This window comes from Paramisgurnus dabryanus, chromosome 20 (genome assembly GCF_030506205.2).
Source record: "Paramisgurnus dabryanus chromosome 20, PD_genome_1.1, whole genome shotgun sequence".
NCBI lineage: Eukaryota > Metazoa > Chordata > Actinopteri > Cypriniformes > Cobitidae > Paramisgurnus > Paramisgurnus dabryanus.
Genome location: NC_133356.1, coordinates 32565265 through 32583476, shown reverse-complemented (window position 1 = coordinate 32583476; position 18212 = coordinate 32565265). Strand labels below are relative to the sequence as shown.

General features: G+C 36.8%; 2 protein-coding genes across 2 annotated transcripts in view; one reads left to right on the top strand and one right to left on the bottom strand.

The window, feature by feature from the left end:
- The window catches only part of slc30a6 (solute carrier family 30 member 6), a 46771-nt gene extending 36498 nt beyond the window's left edge, over positions 1-10273 (bottom strand). The window contains exons 1-4 of the mRNA XM_065249953.2: positions 10052-10273; positions 9770-9822; positions 9094-9180; positions 7137-7221 (exon numbers count right to left, since the gene is read on the bottom strand). Coding sequence (XP_065106025.1) covers positions 7137-7221; positions 9094-9180; positions 9770-9822; positions 10052-10247 — 421 coding nt within the window. The 5' untranslated portion in view covers positions 10248-10273. The remainder of the gene's footprint in view (positions 1-7136; positions 7222-9093; positions 9181-9769; positions 9823-10051) is intronic.
- Positions 10274-12781: 2508 nt separating this feature from the next.
- On the top strand, positions 12782-14929 carry mpc1 (mitochondrial pyruvate carrier 1). The gene is made up of 4 exons (XM_065249964.2): positions 12782-12985; positions 14148-14244; positions 14341-14473; positions 14621-14929. Exons 1-4 carry the CDS (start codon positions 12911-12913, stop codon positions 14643-14645), a joined length of 330 nt encoding a protein of 109 aa, XP_065106036.1. The 5' UTR covers positions 12782-12910; the 3' UTR covers positions 14646-14929.
- The last annotated feature ends 3283 nt before the right edge of the window (positions 14930-18212 follow it).

Below are 18212 nucleotides of genomic sequence, written 5' to 3'. Positions count from 1 at the left end.
GACTTCAAATTTGGCACACACATCAGATTTGTCGGCTGTTAAGTGTGCACTGAAAGGTCAGATAAAGGCGTGTCTCTTAAGTGGCTCACTAGTGCCCCCGCTTGTCTAAAATGTGGGGTTTCTTTTAGCTACAGTCCCCAAATAGCTCAGTAACAACATTAAATAGTCCACTGATATTTACCCACTAGATGCCCTTTCCCACCGTGCATCGTTTTCTCGGACGCATCGTGTAGCGGTAAAAAAACGTGCGAGGGCCCGCCATTGCTGCTTGCAGCTATATTTATTATTATTTTTCTTCTCCGACTTCAGCGGGACTTTAGAGGGCCTAAACATACTCAAAAACTCATGAAATTTTGCACAAATGTCAAGAGTGATGAAAATTTACATGTGGTGTAGGCTTTAGAATTAGGCGTGGGAAAATGGCTCTATAGCGCCACCTACAAATTTTCAACGAAGCAGCCCTCGGACTGTGTTTGACGTACAATTACGAAATTCGGTACGCTTCTGTAGCATGACAAGACCTACAAAAAAGTCTCTTGGAGCGAAGCCGTAAACCAAACAGGAAGTCAGCTATTCGGAGTAATTTTTGTGATTTGGGCGCAGTTTTTGTCATTTCCAGGCGTCATACTTTAACTAACTCCTCCTACAGTTTTCGTCGGATCATCTTCATATTTGGTGAGTGTCATCTTAAGGCCTTTGTGATGCTAAATTGCGAAGGATTTGACTCTACGTAAAAATTTGTGTCGGTTCTGGCCCGACAAAGTTTGATGTTTTCCAATGAAACAGGAAGTTGCTGGAACTCATGCATACAGTGTCCGATCTGTCCCAAATTTCACATGATTGCTAAGAGTCCTGACCTGAACACATCTACATAACAATTTTCATTTATAGCCATAGCGCCACCAGCTGGCAACCTGAAGGAACATGTTTTAGCTCCACTTTCAAATATTGAATGAAGCAGCCCTTGGACTGTGTTTAATTTACATGTACGAATTTCGGTATGCTCATGTATTATTACAAGCCCTACAAAAAAGTCTCTTGGAGCAACGCCCTAAACCAAACAGGAAGTCAGCTATTTTGAATTATTTCTCAGATTTTGGCTCAGTTTTTCTCATTTCCAGCAGTCATACTTTAACTAACTCCTCCTACAGTTTTAGTCGGATCATCATCATATTTGGCGAGTGTCATCTTAAGGCCTTTGTGATGCTAAATTGCGAAGGATTTGATTCTATATTAAAATTTGTGTCTGTTTCGGACAGCCAAAGTTTGATGTTTCGCTATGAAACAGGTTGCTGGAACTCAGGCATACAGTGTCCGATCTGTCCCAAACTTCACATGATTGCTAAGAGTCATGACCTGAACACATCTACATGTCAATAGTCACTTATGGTTATAGCGCCACCAGCTGGCAACAGGAAGTGACATGTTTACACTGATTATGCAATGTCTGATCTGTCCCAAACTTCACATGATTAATAAGAGTCCTGGAGTGAACACATCTACATGTCAATAGTCACTTATGGTTATAGCGCCACCAGCTGGCAACAGGAAGTGACATGTTTACACTGATTATGCAATGTCCGATCTTTCCCTAACTTCACATGATTAATAAGAGTCCTGGAGTGAACACATCTACATGTCAATAGTCACTTATGGTTATAGCGCCACCAGCTGGCAACAGGAAGTGACATGTTTACACTGATTATGCAATGTCCGATCTTTCCCTAACTTCACATGATTAATAAGAGTCCTGGACTGAACACATCTACATGTCAATAGTCACTTATGGTTATAGCGCCACCAGCTGACAACAGGAAGTGACATGTTTACACTGATTATGCAATGTCTGATCTGTCCCAAACTTCAGATGATTAATAAGAGTCCTGGACTGAACACATCTACATGTCAATAGTCACTTATGGTTATAGCGCCACCAGCTGACAACAGGAAGTGACATGTTTACACTGATTATGCAATGTCCGATCTTTCCCTAACTTCACATGATTAATAAGAGTCCTGGACTGAACACATCTACATGTCAATAGTCACCAGTGTTGGGCAAGTTACTAAAAAATTAGTAATTGGTTACAGTTACTAATTACTTCTTTTAAAAGTAACTGAATTACTCTACCGGATACTGTATATCAAAAGTAATTAGTTACTTAGAAAAGTAACTTTTAAGTTACTTTTATGTCTGCTTTTTAAATGTAAATATGAACAGTACTGAACAGTCAAACAGTAAAATGATATGGATGGGCTATTTTACACATAAGACTCTAATATATCACATACTGTAGGAGCCTATTTTGCTTTAGATTCAACCTTTGAATATTTTTGTTAGAAATTATCTTAATATTTAAACTTAGTTTATTTATGTATATCATTTAGACCATTTAGACAAATATTCTGCATGTTTACAAAAATATAAAATGTGTTAAAATTGTGTAGTGTCTCTTTAAAAATTTGGAGACAATTGTGTCAACATGTCAAATTTTCTAAAATAAATTATAATTTTTCTGATTTCATATTTATTTTAATAAGTTAGAAACGTCTCCGCTGTGTCCTGCTGACAGGCACGATGCGTGTGCAGCAGATGAGGCAAATTATGGGTCCTCCGAAGGTTAGACCGTCTCATTTCAGTTCTCTTCGCGAACTTCTGAGCGCCTTGAATGGGCAAGTGCTCACCTTTTATTGCATGCTTAGTAGGGTGCAGCACTTGAATTGGAACACAGCTTGTGAAGCTTGCCACAGGGACTGCGCTCTTTGGTCATATATTGTTTGTTTTCTGTTGGATTTAAATGATACACAGGATTAAAGGAAGATATTTATTCAGAAAACGGAGTAGGCTACGTGGATTGTTTTGTCGGACGGACACAGAGCGAGTGGATTGTTTTGTCAGATGGACACAGAGCGAGTGGATTTTTTGTTCGGATACGGAGAGACTGAAACTAAAACTAAAAGCGAGCTCACACATACTATGGAGTTTTAACACGGGTGTACACCGCAGTGTGAATATTTTAGTGGAAACAACAATCGCGGATCGTTCTCTTCCATGAAGCCGATGTAAACATCTAAGAATATATGATCATTTCTTAGATTTATTACCTTTGTGGACTACAAATGCAAGTTGATGTCATACTGCGATTGCTTGGTGAAGATAATTTACAAACATGAGACCGGATGGATTATGACTTGCGCACAATTTTTAAACAAAGGTATGTTGTCCCGTTTAGATTTTTCATGTTCATTCTATATGCACTGTCAGCTATGATGAAGTGTAATGAATCATTGCGCCGCCAACTACAGTCCTGCGACGTCAGATATGTCTTGTCTATTTTTTACAAAATAGAGTAACGCGCGTAACGAACTCATTTAAATTTCAGTAATTGTAATTGCGTTACTTGATTTAAAAAAATAGTGGAGTTACAGTAACGCGTTACTCCCATCACTGATAGTCACTTATGATGCCAATAGTCAGTTACGGTCATAGCGCCACCAGCTGGTAACAGGAAGTAACATGTTTACAATGATAATGCAATGTCAGATTTGTCCCAAACTTCACATGATTGATAAGAGTCCTGGACAGAACACATCTACGTGCCAATATTTACATGTAGTCACTCATACACACACACACTCGCTCACTCACTCTCTCTCTCTCTCTCATGCTATCTTACACGATGCTACCTCGCTGTCATTTGTAATTAGCAACAGGAAATGTGGCACATTATACTACACTTTTAAATGGTTCAACTATGTTTACATGCTTAAATGCCTATTTACTACTGTTCCCTTTAATTCTTCTCATGCCACGGCGTGGCGGTGTCAGGTGTGCGAGGGCCCTTCCATCACTGCTTGCAGTTTTAATGATACTTAAATCCCATTTGTAAAAGACAGATAGGGCAATGCATGCATAAATCAAAGCGCGACGACAGCAAAGCAACAAAGATGCGTGTAGTGTTACTGTGTTGTGCAGATTAAGGTGACTTGTGTGTATGTTCACAGACCTAATCAGTGAAAAAGAAGAGAAGATGAAGACGCAGCGGTAAACCAAGCCTGGATCTTTAGTTGAATATTTAATAACATCTACAGGCTGGAGCATCAAAACACATCTGATCGTCCTCGTATCCTGACCTTCAGCCATCTCTGTTCAACCCCCACGAGAACACAGCACCATTAAAGACGCTAAGTGCTGACTGGTTACTCGAAACATAAGCAAAAACGTTCAAGAGCCTTCGAGCGAAGCTGTAGTCACAGCGGCCCACAGTGAGTATCGCCTTTCCCTGCTGCCCGGTATTTTCGGTAAGAAAGATTTGCAAACCGCAGCGCTCAGCTGTCATCAAGTTCTGGAACAAGCATCGAGCGGCTCGGCTCGGGTGTCTGTCAACGCGGCATATTAAAATAAAAATTGATCGCTCCATATGTAAACTAAAAGCTTTATTGACAAACTACAAACCGACACCTGGAAGGGAGGAAGTGATGGGATGCAGGGGGCGGCAGGTAAACCGAGAACGCTGCTGATCTCAAAGATTGCGAGAAATCACAGTGGGGTGGTACGATAAAAAATATTTAGCAGTATGACACAAATGTTTGTATAGAGAATATTAACTAATAAAAAAAACTTAATCTCATTTGATCCTTTTCTCTTTTAATTTGGAAATAACATGAAGGTGACTGCAGGGACAGTGAATCTGTTTGATGTGTTTGAAGTCACTTTTGTCCTGTCTGCTATCAGTTTACATGGGTTTAGATTGCTCTGTAAATCTGTTGGTACACAGTTAAACTGGATCTGCCCATACATACACACTAAACAAACACATTGATGAAAATTATCTTAAACAGAAGCACGTTTAGAAAGGGCTTTAACATGGTTTACACTTCATGAGCTTGATGTTCTGAGCATTCTTACATTACTTCAAGTAATATGTTCATATTTTTAGCATTTCCTTGCTTGTGCTCTCTTTTGATAGTACAGCAGTGACAGGTTGACAAAATAAATCAGCAGAGCTATTTGGTGCAACTCTCACCTCATACACACAACATTATTCTCACATCTCACGACTACTTTGCTGCCTGTCACTGATCACATGACAGTTTGAAAACAAGCTGCAGAACTAATAACAAAGAGTCAACGAGGACCTGAAGGGTGTCATCACTTATTTTAGCGTCTCTGAATCATAGAAATTATTTTAACTCTTTCCCCACCAAAATTTTTTTTTAGCCCCCCCAAAAATTTTTCTAGGTTGGCTCCGTAAACTGTATAAATTTTACATGAAAACGACAGAATGGCAGACTTCGGCTCTTTCCCCTCTCTATTCTGCGACTTTCAGCGTGTTCAGCCCATCTATGCATTACAGTAAAATACTCTTACAAGGTGGCCGAGCTGTCCAAATTTAATACGATACTTTCAATTATTCGACGTGTTTGTTTCGACATGCGGCAGCGCAACACATTGTTAAAAACAAATATTAAGAAAATTTCAACATACATTGCAAATGTTATTTAATGATTTCATAGAAGAAGGTGCACAGTAGCCTATTTCTCCTTCTGTGGACTTAATGAAGTCTATGCTTATAAATTGGACTTTCCTTTTCTCTTGAAACGGTTTTACAACAAAACTCAACGCCATGTTTTTATTCTTGAAGTGATCTATTTACTGTATGATAATAAGATTAACTGTGTGTTTAATTCTACTGTCGCCTTGAACTTGAAAAGGCAATGTGCAATCGTGTGTGCACCTAACAACTGCGCGATGCGTGTGCATGAAGCTAAATGAGTTCATGTTTTTTGGTTTATGGACATATACACATAAACATATCTCCAAATAGCCGTCTTAGTGAGTGTCATAGTAAACAACTGTAAACATTTTATTTTATTCGGTCTTATAGGTGTGCATGTTGAACGCTCTGTCATTAAAAGGATAGTTCACCCAAAAATCAAAATTCACTCTTATGTATTTCACTCTATTATATTTTGAGGAATGTTTGTAGGAATGTAGGAGAAAATAATACCATGGAAGTGAACAAGGCTCAGAAACGGTTTGGTAACAAACATTCCTCAAAATATCTTACTTTGTCTTCAACAGAACAAAGAAATGTATACATGTTTGTAACAACATGAGAGTGAGGAAATGATGACAGAATTTTCATTTTGGGGGGAACTATTCCTTTAAAGTTAACTAAATAAGAAAAGAAGAAGAGAAAATCACTCACTGCTATGACTGGCTATCGGTATCTTTGTTACAAAGAATAATCCATATTTATTATAAATAGGCCAAATTACTTTTTGGCCAAAAATTCCTTAGTGTTAAGTTTAAGGTTTAGATTTCCTGAACAACTTTTACAAAAGAGACTTTTTATTTCATTAACAGACAGTTAATCAGATGTGAGAAATAGAAAAGTTTAAAATTCAGAAGTGCCAGTAATGTGCCAGTAATCCATTCAGTCGGTGCAATAGCCTATAGGAATATTTATCTACACATCCTTTTTTTCATGGACTATGGACATCATAAAGTAGCCTCGGCCACCCCCCTCTGCCACTGTTTGTATATAGACCTAACCTTACACTGTATTCAAATTTTTTTTTTAGTTTATTTATTCATTTTATTATCCCCTAAAATGAAAATCCTAGAATAGCCCCTGTTCCCTGCCATTAACTAGTAAATTAAGAGAATACGCTTCCCTTCCAATGACGAGTTTTTCCAGCAATCCATATATCCGCTATATCCACCAGGTGGCACTCTTACCTAACTAACATAACCCAGAAGTGTCCCCTTAGGTAAACCAGTTCAAACTTTGTGTATGTTTTGAGAATCACTGTGAATGTAGGAAAAAATTTAATGCATATTATAAAACAATGAAAGTGTTTTTTGACTTTGCATGCATTTAAACCTGTCCCTCAAAAGCACATATTAACCTTTAATAATGTTGAGTCTCATAAAAGCCAATAGTGACACCATATTTTTATACAAAACTTCATTGATGTTTGTCTGAAAAAAAGTCATCTGAAATGACACAAGGGTGAGTAAATAGTATTGTAACTTTTGGGTGAACGTTGAAAAAATGTCCCGCATTGAACATGTGTAGTGTTTATGTGACAGAGGGCATGCTGGGTAAATTAATGAGATTTCAGCTCACCCATACTGTTAGTGGAACTGCACCACATCAGCAGACAGGCTGTACACATCAGATTTAATACACCAAACAGAAGAATCCTCCAGGACTGAAACACAAGATATATGACAGAAATCAACAATCAATTACTTAACAAACAAATACAACATTAAAGTCTAACATTCATTAATCAATAATATTCTCTCTCTCTCTCGCTCTCTCTCTCTCTGTGTGTGTAAACACTGACCTCTACTGTATGACACAACACATTTGATCTCAATCCTCACTCAGATCATCATCAAAACATCACAATAATAGAAACAACAATAACTCTGGAAAGCAGTCATAACCTAATAATCACTGCTGGTAACTTCAGTTTATACTGTGACCAGTGTGTAAAACTAGTCCATTTTTTCTTTTAATAATATTTATAAAGTGTAATTTAGTGATCACTGGTGGCAAGAGGTAATAAGAGACAATAAAGAGTTTGTTTGTTTTTTGTTGTAATTCTGCAAAATAAATAAAGCTTTACAACTACAAAACAGTCTTTCCCATAGACTAGACTGGTGCTGATCCCCACAGCGAACGACAATTGTAACAACAATTCGGTTATTCTGTCATTTAAAAATGAGTCTTCCATTGATTTACTCTTACCTGGTCCTCTGTAATTTCACAGCTGGACCGTCAATATCATGTTTGGTTATATTATGTTTATCCGAAAAATTTATTCTTGTCTAAAAACATATTGTAGAGTGGCATTAAATGAAAATGCAGTCATGCACGAAATATATTTTGTTTCTTTTTATTTTATAATAGTGAATCACAGCCCCTACATACAGTAGTTCAGTCCATTGTTCAATATTTCCAGTTTTATGATTATATTCAGGTTTGTACCTAAACACAGTACAAGTTTGTGTTTGTCCACAAAGTGTGTGTGTGTGTGTGTGTGTGTGTGTGTGCATGTGTATGATGGTACAGTGAGAAGAAATCTTATATTTGTACACAACAAGTTAGGGGTGACCGCAAATAGTAAAAAATTCGATGCATCGTTAAGAGAAGCCTGATTCGACTACCATTCTCACAGTCAAATCATCGCAGACATGTTATGAAATGAGGATCATTCGATTTTGGCTGTATAAGGGTGCACATTATCTGATTTCACACATAACAGCTTTCTTCCAATATATTAATATACAGCCTATTATTATTATGATATTAATATGCAAATCAGATGTGAAAAAGTAGCTTTCAATAAATATTTTTTAAGGCCTAACGTAATATGTCATTATGTCATGACTCATGAGATCACGGATGACGTATGCAAAACTACGCTCCAGTGTTTACAAATGTGGAGAAAGAGGACCGTTCCGACATTGTTGTATGTTCAATGATACCAATTAATGTCTTTGTGTCAGTTTATTCTTTAAAATGGTCCGCAAATGTGCGTCTCATATATGCAACACGTGACCTTTCCACATCATTACGCAATTACGTGAGGTCGCGCTGGCGCGTCAAAGGACCAGAGGAAGACGAGAAGTTCTGGTTTTAAAGTGCATATTTTTTATTTTTCTTGCCAAAATTACAATCATTTCCCTAGATAAGGCCCTTATGCCTCATTTGGGATCGTTTAGAGTCCTTTGTAACTGCAACTTTAAACTGCATTAAAGTGTTGGAGTCCATTAAAGTCCATTAAAATGAGAAAAATCCTGGAATGTTTTCCTCAAAAAACACAATCTCTCCTCGACTGAACAAATGGACTAATCTTCAAAAAAAACCTCTCCTCCTTTGTGTTGTTCATCTTTCCTTAGCTTTAACTGTATTGCTACTTATAAATGTGGCTTTGTAGACAGATCTTTGTTGGCTGCTAAAAGGTACAATTTTAAATGCTCAGACAAACTGTAAGACAGTTTGGATAAAAGCAGCTGCTAAATAAATAAATAAAATAAATAAAATAAAATAATAAAAACATTGACAAACTTACCCGTCTGTCAGAGGCGACCAACCTACACTCCTGGGAAAATTTTCCCAAGATGGAGCGATGAGTTTTCCGGAAAGGATGTATGGTGCCCTACAGGTGAGGAAATACATCATTTATCAGATCAGTTTGAACAAGAGTTTTACAACAGAGTGCAGGACTTCACATGCTACAAAAATGTACGGTATGTGGAAAATAATGTGTTATGAACCATAAACAGGAACACCCGTATTATACCAATACACAAAATGTTGTTTTTTAGCAACGAAATAGGTGCACTTTAAGGTTACATGGGTCAAAAACAATAAAGACAATAATCAGACCTGTTTTGTTTTAGCAAAAGTCTGAACCACTGGCCTGACCATTACCGTTGGGCCCTATTGGATCTTTTATTATACATTTACGGAGATAGAATTAACTAGAATAATACTTAAGGCCTCTTTAAAATTGGACGGCTAGAATTTGTGCTATACCACATACAATCAAGCTGAAAATAACGTTACTGTCTAACATTTCCTCTTCCTGCACAAGCAAACTACATGGCAGAAAGTGGCAGAACAAGTTTTTACAGTTCCTACAGTTACTATTAAAGTTACTAATCTGAGACATTAACGTATACATCTGTCATCTGTATAAGTGGGATGGTGCTTGCTTATATTCAGAATTATAAATCAAATCTTACCAGCAGTACATAAGTGTCTGATGATTCATGTTTCTTCCTGTGCACTGGAGCATCTGTACATGAAAATAAACACATTCATATCTTACTGAAAGCCTAGAGGTTAACGTCAGCTACGTTAACCGTTCGGTACGTTAACCGAAATATACACTGTTAGAAACATGAACTTTTAATAACAGTGTCACAGAAACGAAACTTGATTCAATTATTGACGGCATTTCGTGATTTGCCTTGAACAATTGTACATCGGCTGCAATGACTGACTGTGAGTAAACAGTGACTGACCCGAGTCTTTTATATGAATGACATCCAGCGCCATCATATCAGGTCTGTCTGAAGGAGACATCTTTCTCTCGGTCACTCCTGAGGGCACTACATCAGGTGTACTGCTCACTTTTCTGCTGTAATAATCCGACATATGACTCTGATATGGGTTACTGTGAGCCATCATCACAGACGTGGACGAGCCGTCCAACGCCATTCCTGCTGTTTACGTCACTTCCGCTGTGAACTTCTTCTTCTTCTTCTTCTTTAGAGTTTAACTGGCGGTTGGCAACCAACTTATAGGAGCATTACCGCCACCGACTGGACTGGAGTGTGGATCAAGATACATACTAAAAAAAAAAAAAAAAAAAAAAAAAAAAACACTCTATATTCTCTTATTTAATTCACATTCTTTAATAAACTTAATAACATAATCATATATATTGTTTGCTGTTTTCCCTAATATTCCTGATAATGTAAAATCAAAGTGTTTAACTTTCTGCAATGACTGAATAAGGCAATTCCTCTCCTCATTGTATTTTACACATTGAAATAAAACATGCTCAACTGTCTCTTGCTGGTTGCAGTGTATACATTCTCCAGTTGGGTGCTTTCCAATTCTATATAGTGTACCGTTGAGTCCAGAATGTCCAAGTCTAAGGCGTGTAATGATATTCCCCTTCCTTCGTTTCCTATTCTCCTCTCTCCCAGCATCAACTGTTTCTTGTATATTATATAAGTGTCTTCCTGTATCATGTTCATTCCAGTATCTCTGCCAAGCTGCTTGTGTATATATTCTAATGCATAATTTTGCTTCTGCTCTACTTAATGGAATATGAAGGTCTATTTGTTCTATTCTTAAAGTTTGTTTAGCCAGAATATCCACCATCTCATTTCCTTCCACACCAGAATGAGCAGGGACCCAAACAAATTGTGTAGACATGCCTTTAACTTTCATGTTATACAGCTTACAGAATATTTTCGTAAACAATGTTCATCCTAATTGAGGACCTGCAAGATCTTATACTTTCAAGTGCTGAAAAACTATCAGATGCAATGACAGTACCATTTACGCCTTTCTCTTCTATCCACTGTATAGCCAATAAAATTGCCACTAGTTCTGTAGCATATACTGACACATGATTAGTTACTCTTTTCTTAATATAACACTCATACTTTGGAATATATACTGCTGCTCCTGCATAACCTGTGTTAGGATCTTTGGACCCGTCTGTAAATAAAATTAAAGACTGAGGGAAATTATTTTCAAAATATTTTTGTACTATGTACCATGTTGGAAGTTGGTTTAAATTATCTTTCAATTCCTGTTTGACATTGAGGTCAACATTTGGCACTGAAAACAACCAAGGAGGAATAGGGGAAACTGGGACTGTATTACTGTACTGTAATTGATGTAATCCTAAATTGTTTGCTTTTGCATTTCCTATCCACCCAAAACTTGTAAAGTTTGTCTTATTATGTTCCCAGCAATCTTTTAATATGTTTTTGGCAGGATGCTCTTCATTATGTCCTTGGAGATTGACCCAGTATGCCATCATCAATTTCTCTCTCCTAATTCTTAATGGCATCTCTCCCATTTCCACCTGAATTGCTGACACTGGAGAGGACTTAAATGCCCCACTACATATTCTCAGCGCCTGGGCTTGTAATACATCTAATTCCTTAAGATTGGATTCTGCTGCAGACATGTAAGCTATACATCCATAATCAAGAACTGATCTCATGAGAGCCCAGTATATGTTTTTCAAAGATGCTCTACTTGCTCCCCACTCCTGTCCTGATAAACATCTGAGTATGTTGATGACCTTTTTACCTTTATCCTTAATTTTATTCAAATGAACTTTCCATGTCAATTTTTCATCAAACCATATCCCAAGAAATTTGACCACTTTAACTTGTTCTAATTGCTGCCCATACAATTTCAAAGAAATAGGTAATCTTTTATGCCCCCTTGTAAAACAAATAACTTGTGTTTTTGTAACGGATAACTTAAATCCCCATTTATTGGTCCACTTTTCAACTTCATTAATTCCGCTGTGAACTGCGCAGGTACAAAGTCTTTAAAAGAAAAGTCACTTATTTCCACCTTAATGTTCGTTTGTGTGAAGTTGTGCGAAGTTTTTGGCTGGCTCTTATACAAATGCTTGTATCCAAATGAATTCAGATAATGAATCTAACAATTAATTGGTATTTTTCGCAATGATTGCAATGACTTTAACAATGCGATTCTGTTAAGTAAACATTTCATACATAAATGTCGTTTTTTCAATTTAATCCTAAATTTTTTTATTGGAGGAATAAATTGAAACTTTTTTACAAGTCTTTATTACTGTTTTAAAATAAGAATGCAGTGAAACTGGCTTCTTTTACAAACAATCTAATTGAATAATTGCCCTTTTGATTTTGTTTCTTTATATCATGCCCCATGTTCTTATGTTCTTTATGTATGTATCTTCTAAGATATGGACTGTAGGTTCGTAGCAAGTTTTATATTGTACCTGATTTGTTTTGTAATACAAAAACGTTATGTTCTTTATTATTTTGTTATTGTATGTTTTTTGTTTTATGTATATGCTCGGGCAATATTGGAAGTACACACAACAAGTTCCTTAAAAATGAAAATTTATTTTAGTCATACAACACGAAATCCAATCCATTTAAATGACTTTTATTTTGACACTGGGATAATATTTACACCGGAATAGATTGCTTCCCGATAATGCGAATGCCCATGCGCGTCACTGCCCTCTGTCCTCTGTTTCACATAGCAGAGCTGTAGCAACGCAAGAGCGAGACAGATTTCGGGGATTTTAATAAACTTAAAATTATAGTGAACGTTATAAAATCGGCAGATTGAAGATGGCTGCAACTCTGGCGCGTAAAGCTGTGGATCATCTCCGCAGTAAAGAATTTAGAGAGTATCTCATGAGGTCAGTCACTGTTTCTCATTGCTATTAACTTGTCAAAAATCAACATATGTGACGATACTAACGTTAGTGTTCCTCTGATGTTTATGATTGTCTCAGTGTGTATCAGTATATTAATCGTAAGAAACTAAAATATATTAATGTTTCTCCACTGTGAAGGACATGCGTTGTTTTACCGCCTATGACCTGCATGGGACAGTATGTTTACAATTTGTTACAGGGTCTAGAATAACCTTTGACTGTAACAAATCAAATGCTACTTTAATCATACTGTATTCTGAATTACTTAAGTTGTTGAATCTGTATTCCGAGAAAAAGTCAATTTTTTCGAGTTTTAGTACAATGTTTGTCTTAGTGTTATCCATAAACTAGTGTGAATCGAAACATGTACTAAATTCCGGTTTTATAGATGTAAGCATTTTAAAACTTAAATAAGACTTACTTCGACCAATACGGATGAAGGATTTTTATGACATCATTCTGCACTTTGGTAGCCACTTGAACAAAACTCTTTAACAAAACAGAGTTGCAGAGCAAGTTTTCAGTTGACAAAACCTGATGATCATTCCAACCCGGGTTGGTTTGTGTTAATCTGTTTCATGTCAATGGTCTCGGTCTCTCCCCTCCTCCCTCCCTCTCTCTCAGCTAAGAATAAAACTTAAGAACTCATAGCCCAACATTTTATATGTCATTTTATTTAATATAAATGAGTTTATTTAATATTAATAAAATATGTTAAATCTAAAGTTAAGCATTAAAAGATTAAAGTAAAAAGGATTTGAGTAATTCTTTATTATAATACATAGAATCATCCTAAACTCCCTGAAGTTTTCTTATTACATTTACATCACTTCGCTCTTATCTGAGTCACATTATTTTACAGTTCCTAAAAATTATAGTTTGTTTTGTTTAATTACTTACAGACATTAAACCGAGCTGATTGTTGTGTATTGTCTTAATAGTTTTATTTTGTAGATTTGTAAACGAGTTGTAACATGATGATTTTATTTTTCTATCATATGTTGGTCTTCTCTTCCTGTTGGACCTCAGTACAGTAAGTTGTTTTTATTATAATTATTATCTGATTCTGTACTGAGAACTCATTATTACCCATTGATCCCCGATATCAGTCATTGTTTACTGGATTAAAGTGGTCTTGATCTTTCCAGCATTTCTGGGGTCCAGTGGCAAACTGGGGTCTGCCTATTGCTGCCATCGCTGATATGAAGAAGAGTCCAGAAATAATCAGCGGCCGAATGACCTTTGGTCAGTGATAAGAGCAGCTTGTGTAATAGTCTGGTTGTTGTTGGCAATGTGATGTAAGGGTAAAAGGTTACTTAAGGCGCTTTGTTTTGTCATCAGCTCTCACCTGCTATTCGCTGCTGTTCATGAGGTTTGCCTACAAGGTCCAGCCCCGAAACTGGCTTCTGTTTGCCTGTCACTTGACTAATGAAACGGCACAGCTCATTCAGGGCAGCAGACTTATCAAATACAAGTAAGAGACTTTCAGCTTTATCTCTTGTCTGAATGATTTACTGGAAAATGTCTGTTTCTTTAATAGATCATGTTCACATTTAATGTGTTGCCTGAAATGTGATCAGTTTTTGTAATGTAAATCCTAATTTTCTTCTTTCTTCCTTAGCATGGAAAAGAAGATGGCCAAGTAGATTCTGCCTTTATGAAGATCAGTCAATCTGTATAGCCACATGTTTTGCCTACATCTGACAGATTTTAACATAAACCAACCATGTTTTTCTTATATAGATTATATAGATAAAATTGATTTTATGCTAATCTTCTTATAGATTCTGTGTCTGTTACATGCATAACTGTTAACTCATACAGTGAGTTCTGAAAGTTTCTGATTTAGATTTATTTGATTAATTTATTTCTGGACTATAATGCAGTGCACTGTGTATGTTTAAATAAAAATAAATGTACTAGTGTTTAACTTGCTGATTCATGTTGCTTTTAGAAATAAAATCACCGGTAGAAACATTATCAAGTAATCCGGAATTGCCTGTAGAAGTCATTGAGCTTTCAAAATACACACACACACACAGAGAGAGACTGAATATTTGCTATACATTGTCTCTCCTCATGTCCAGGACTTAGTGGACTAGAAAGGTCTCTGTCACATCCAGTCTATTCCCTGTATAGTAATGGTTTAAATCAGTGGTTCTCAACGTTATTCCTAGAGGCCCGCTGCTCTGCACATTTTGTATGTCTCCCTTATTTAACACACCTGCTTCAAATCATTTGCTCATTAGTAGAGATCTCTATGAACTTATGCTGCGTTCCAGGCAACCCGTAACCCGCAAATCACGACTTTAAAACCACGACTCACGACTCTGAACTGGGAGTACATCGATCTAGTATGAGTTCACAGGTGGAAGTCATGGGTTTGACTGCCGTTCCAGTGCGCTTTCACGGGTAGAAGGTTGGAAAAACATGGCTTACAGGTTGCCTGGAACGCATACTCCCAGTTTTAAATCGTGGTTTTGACCCATGGGTTTCCCTATTTTTTACAAAATAGAAAATAAAACACTAAATGTTGCGTGTTTAAAACAGAATGGACAGTAGTTATTTCACCAACAGAGCTGAATCTGGTGTTCCATATTAGGAGAAATCTAAAACATCTTGGGAGTGGTGCCACATAGGACTTGGTTGGGGAACATTAATTTACACTATTTATCAACATTGTTTTATTGCATGTTATTGCTGCATTTTATCATCCTTAAAAACATTAATGAAAAAATAATATTAAGTCATAATCTTGTTAATACCTTAAGATTATTTGTGCTGTGCCAATTAAACATACATTTCAAAGTACATTTTGGCTAACAGCGCAATATCCTTATTAAAATGTTTATAAGCAAATATCTACTTTAATCAGCCTCAGCTAAACGGATTTAACAAAACAGACTAAATGTGAATTACAGACACAAATAATACATTCTTAAGAACAAAAAATGCCCATAGGTATACCCAAAATGAATTTTATTTTATGTTTGACATCACATTTTGTGACACATAAACAGTAATATATTAAGGGGGTTTGCTGCTTCATTGCCATTTCTTTAAATATGGATATTTAGGCTGTTGTCATTAATAACACTTTAATAATATACTTATGATTAGCAACTCCTTCCTCACCCATTGTTTTACCGCAGTGTCTTATGGGACTTCAAGCATGTTCGAAACGTGCAAGTCTGTATTTGATTCATCCTCGGCCCTGTCCCAAATGGCACACTCCGGACTTGTGGGCCTCCTCAGAGTCCACACTTTGATCACATTATGTAGTGCAGACCTTAGGGACCCTTGACGCGAGTCCACGAGGGCACACTGCTGGAGTCGTATTTTGGGACAGACTCGAGCGTCATGCCAGAAATAGAAAGAGAAGTTGCCCATCAGTGTAAACTCCTCCCTTCCGTCACCTGATTGTTTGAGTGCTTTTTCGCAAGGACTTCTGGGTTGGTAAAGTGCGTGAAGCCTGCTGCAGTGCGGCTTCGCCGAAGATGGCATCAAGGGTTCAAAAGGAGTGCTGATGCGCACACTTCAGAGTGTAAAAATGACAGATGGGACACCCTACAGACTCGTAGACTAAACAAGCATGCACAATTTAAGGCCACAAGACCAAAAGTCCACATGAAGTGAACCATTTGGGACAGGGCCCTCGATATCAAGAACACGTCCGGGTACTTCCATGCGTTCTTTGTACTTGGTGTTTTTGTTACTTTTTGTTATAGTATATTAAAAAACAAGCATTTTCAAAAAAAGATGCACACTCCAGTATGTTGCCTTTTAATACTGAAAATTCATATTATCTTTTTTAAGATTATCAACTTTGAACATTGCACAAAAAGAACAAGTGTAAAAGATCATCACATTAGATCGCTCTTAAACTTCTTTTGTTTATATCTGTTTTCATTAATTGTTACATTTCAAATATTTACAACATATAGCCAGAGATAGTCTTCTCCCAATTACTAAAATTGCACTTCATGTTTTCTTTTTTTTTATATATTTTAAAGCTATATAGGCTAAACGGCCTATCCATTGTACACTACTTCAGGACATAACGCTCGGGTGTTCGGCCCCTAATGGCAGTGATGAAATTTTAGTTTAATAGTAAATCTGTCATGGGAGAAAAGCTCATTCCAGCGCAAGAGCCTTTTAATCAACGAATATATTTATAGTTTATAATTTACTTACCAGTAATCAATGATTTTTAAAGTATTTAACTAACTGATAAAGTGAAACAAAAAAAGGATTAATCATTTTCACTTTGCACACCGTGTTTTGATTGGAACACACCGAAATACATCACTTCCAGTCAGCTTGTCACCTGCATTGAAGTCGCACATGCTCCAATTGGACCGGATAATCATACACTCAAAAATGGTTGGCACCCCAGGCAACCCACTTCTGACTCCCTTTTCATGTTTTCGGCCACCATTTGTAATGTACAGTGTAAAAGTAACCACGCTGATTAAATCAGACTATGGCCGTTTCTCAATCCAAAGACTGCAGCCTCCGGAGGTCGCATTTCTAGGCTGCATACATCATTAAGTCTTATTTCAGAATATTAACCGTTATAAAGATGACTATTATTCTTAGTTAATCATAAATTGTTGTAATATGCTTATAATTTATGAATGTAATGCTCAGTTAACTTAAACTTGATGACGTATGCAGTTTGCATATGCGACCTCTGGAGGCTGCAAGCTTCCGATTGAGAAACGCCCAAAGATGACTGGCGGGCCAGATAATTGGAGGGCTGCAGTTGGCCCGTGGGTCGCCACTTCAGTCACATAGTTCAAAAGTCACAGAATGTGCCCTTATACCAGCATGTATGTATAGGTAAAGAAAGGTTTAGGTTAGGGTGGTTCGAATCCACAGTCAGGACAGTGAAAAAATCGGCACACGAGCATAAACCCTGAACGCAGGTCAAAACGCAGCAATGGTTAATGACAAACTTTTAATAATAAGAACACAGCTTTAATTTAGATTGCAGTCAATTTAAGTGATAAGTAAAAACTAACAGTGGTAAATATTATAACTCTTTCTGTCAGGGTAAAACCTGTTTGTATTGCCATGAAATTAAACATTATTAATCAATACAGCTTTATAGTTATGACAAAATTCTCTTTGTTTATCGGCATAAATATATTTTTCAGATCAGTTTAGTACAGAACTTAAGAATTGACAGAATTGAGACATACATATAAAAA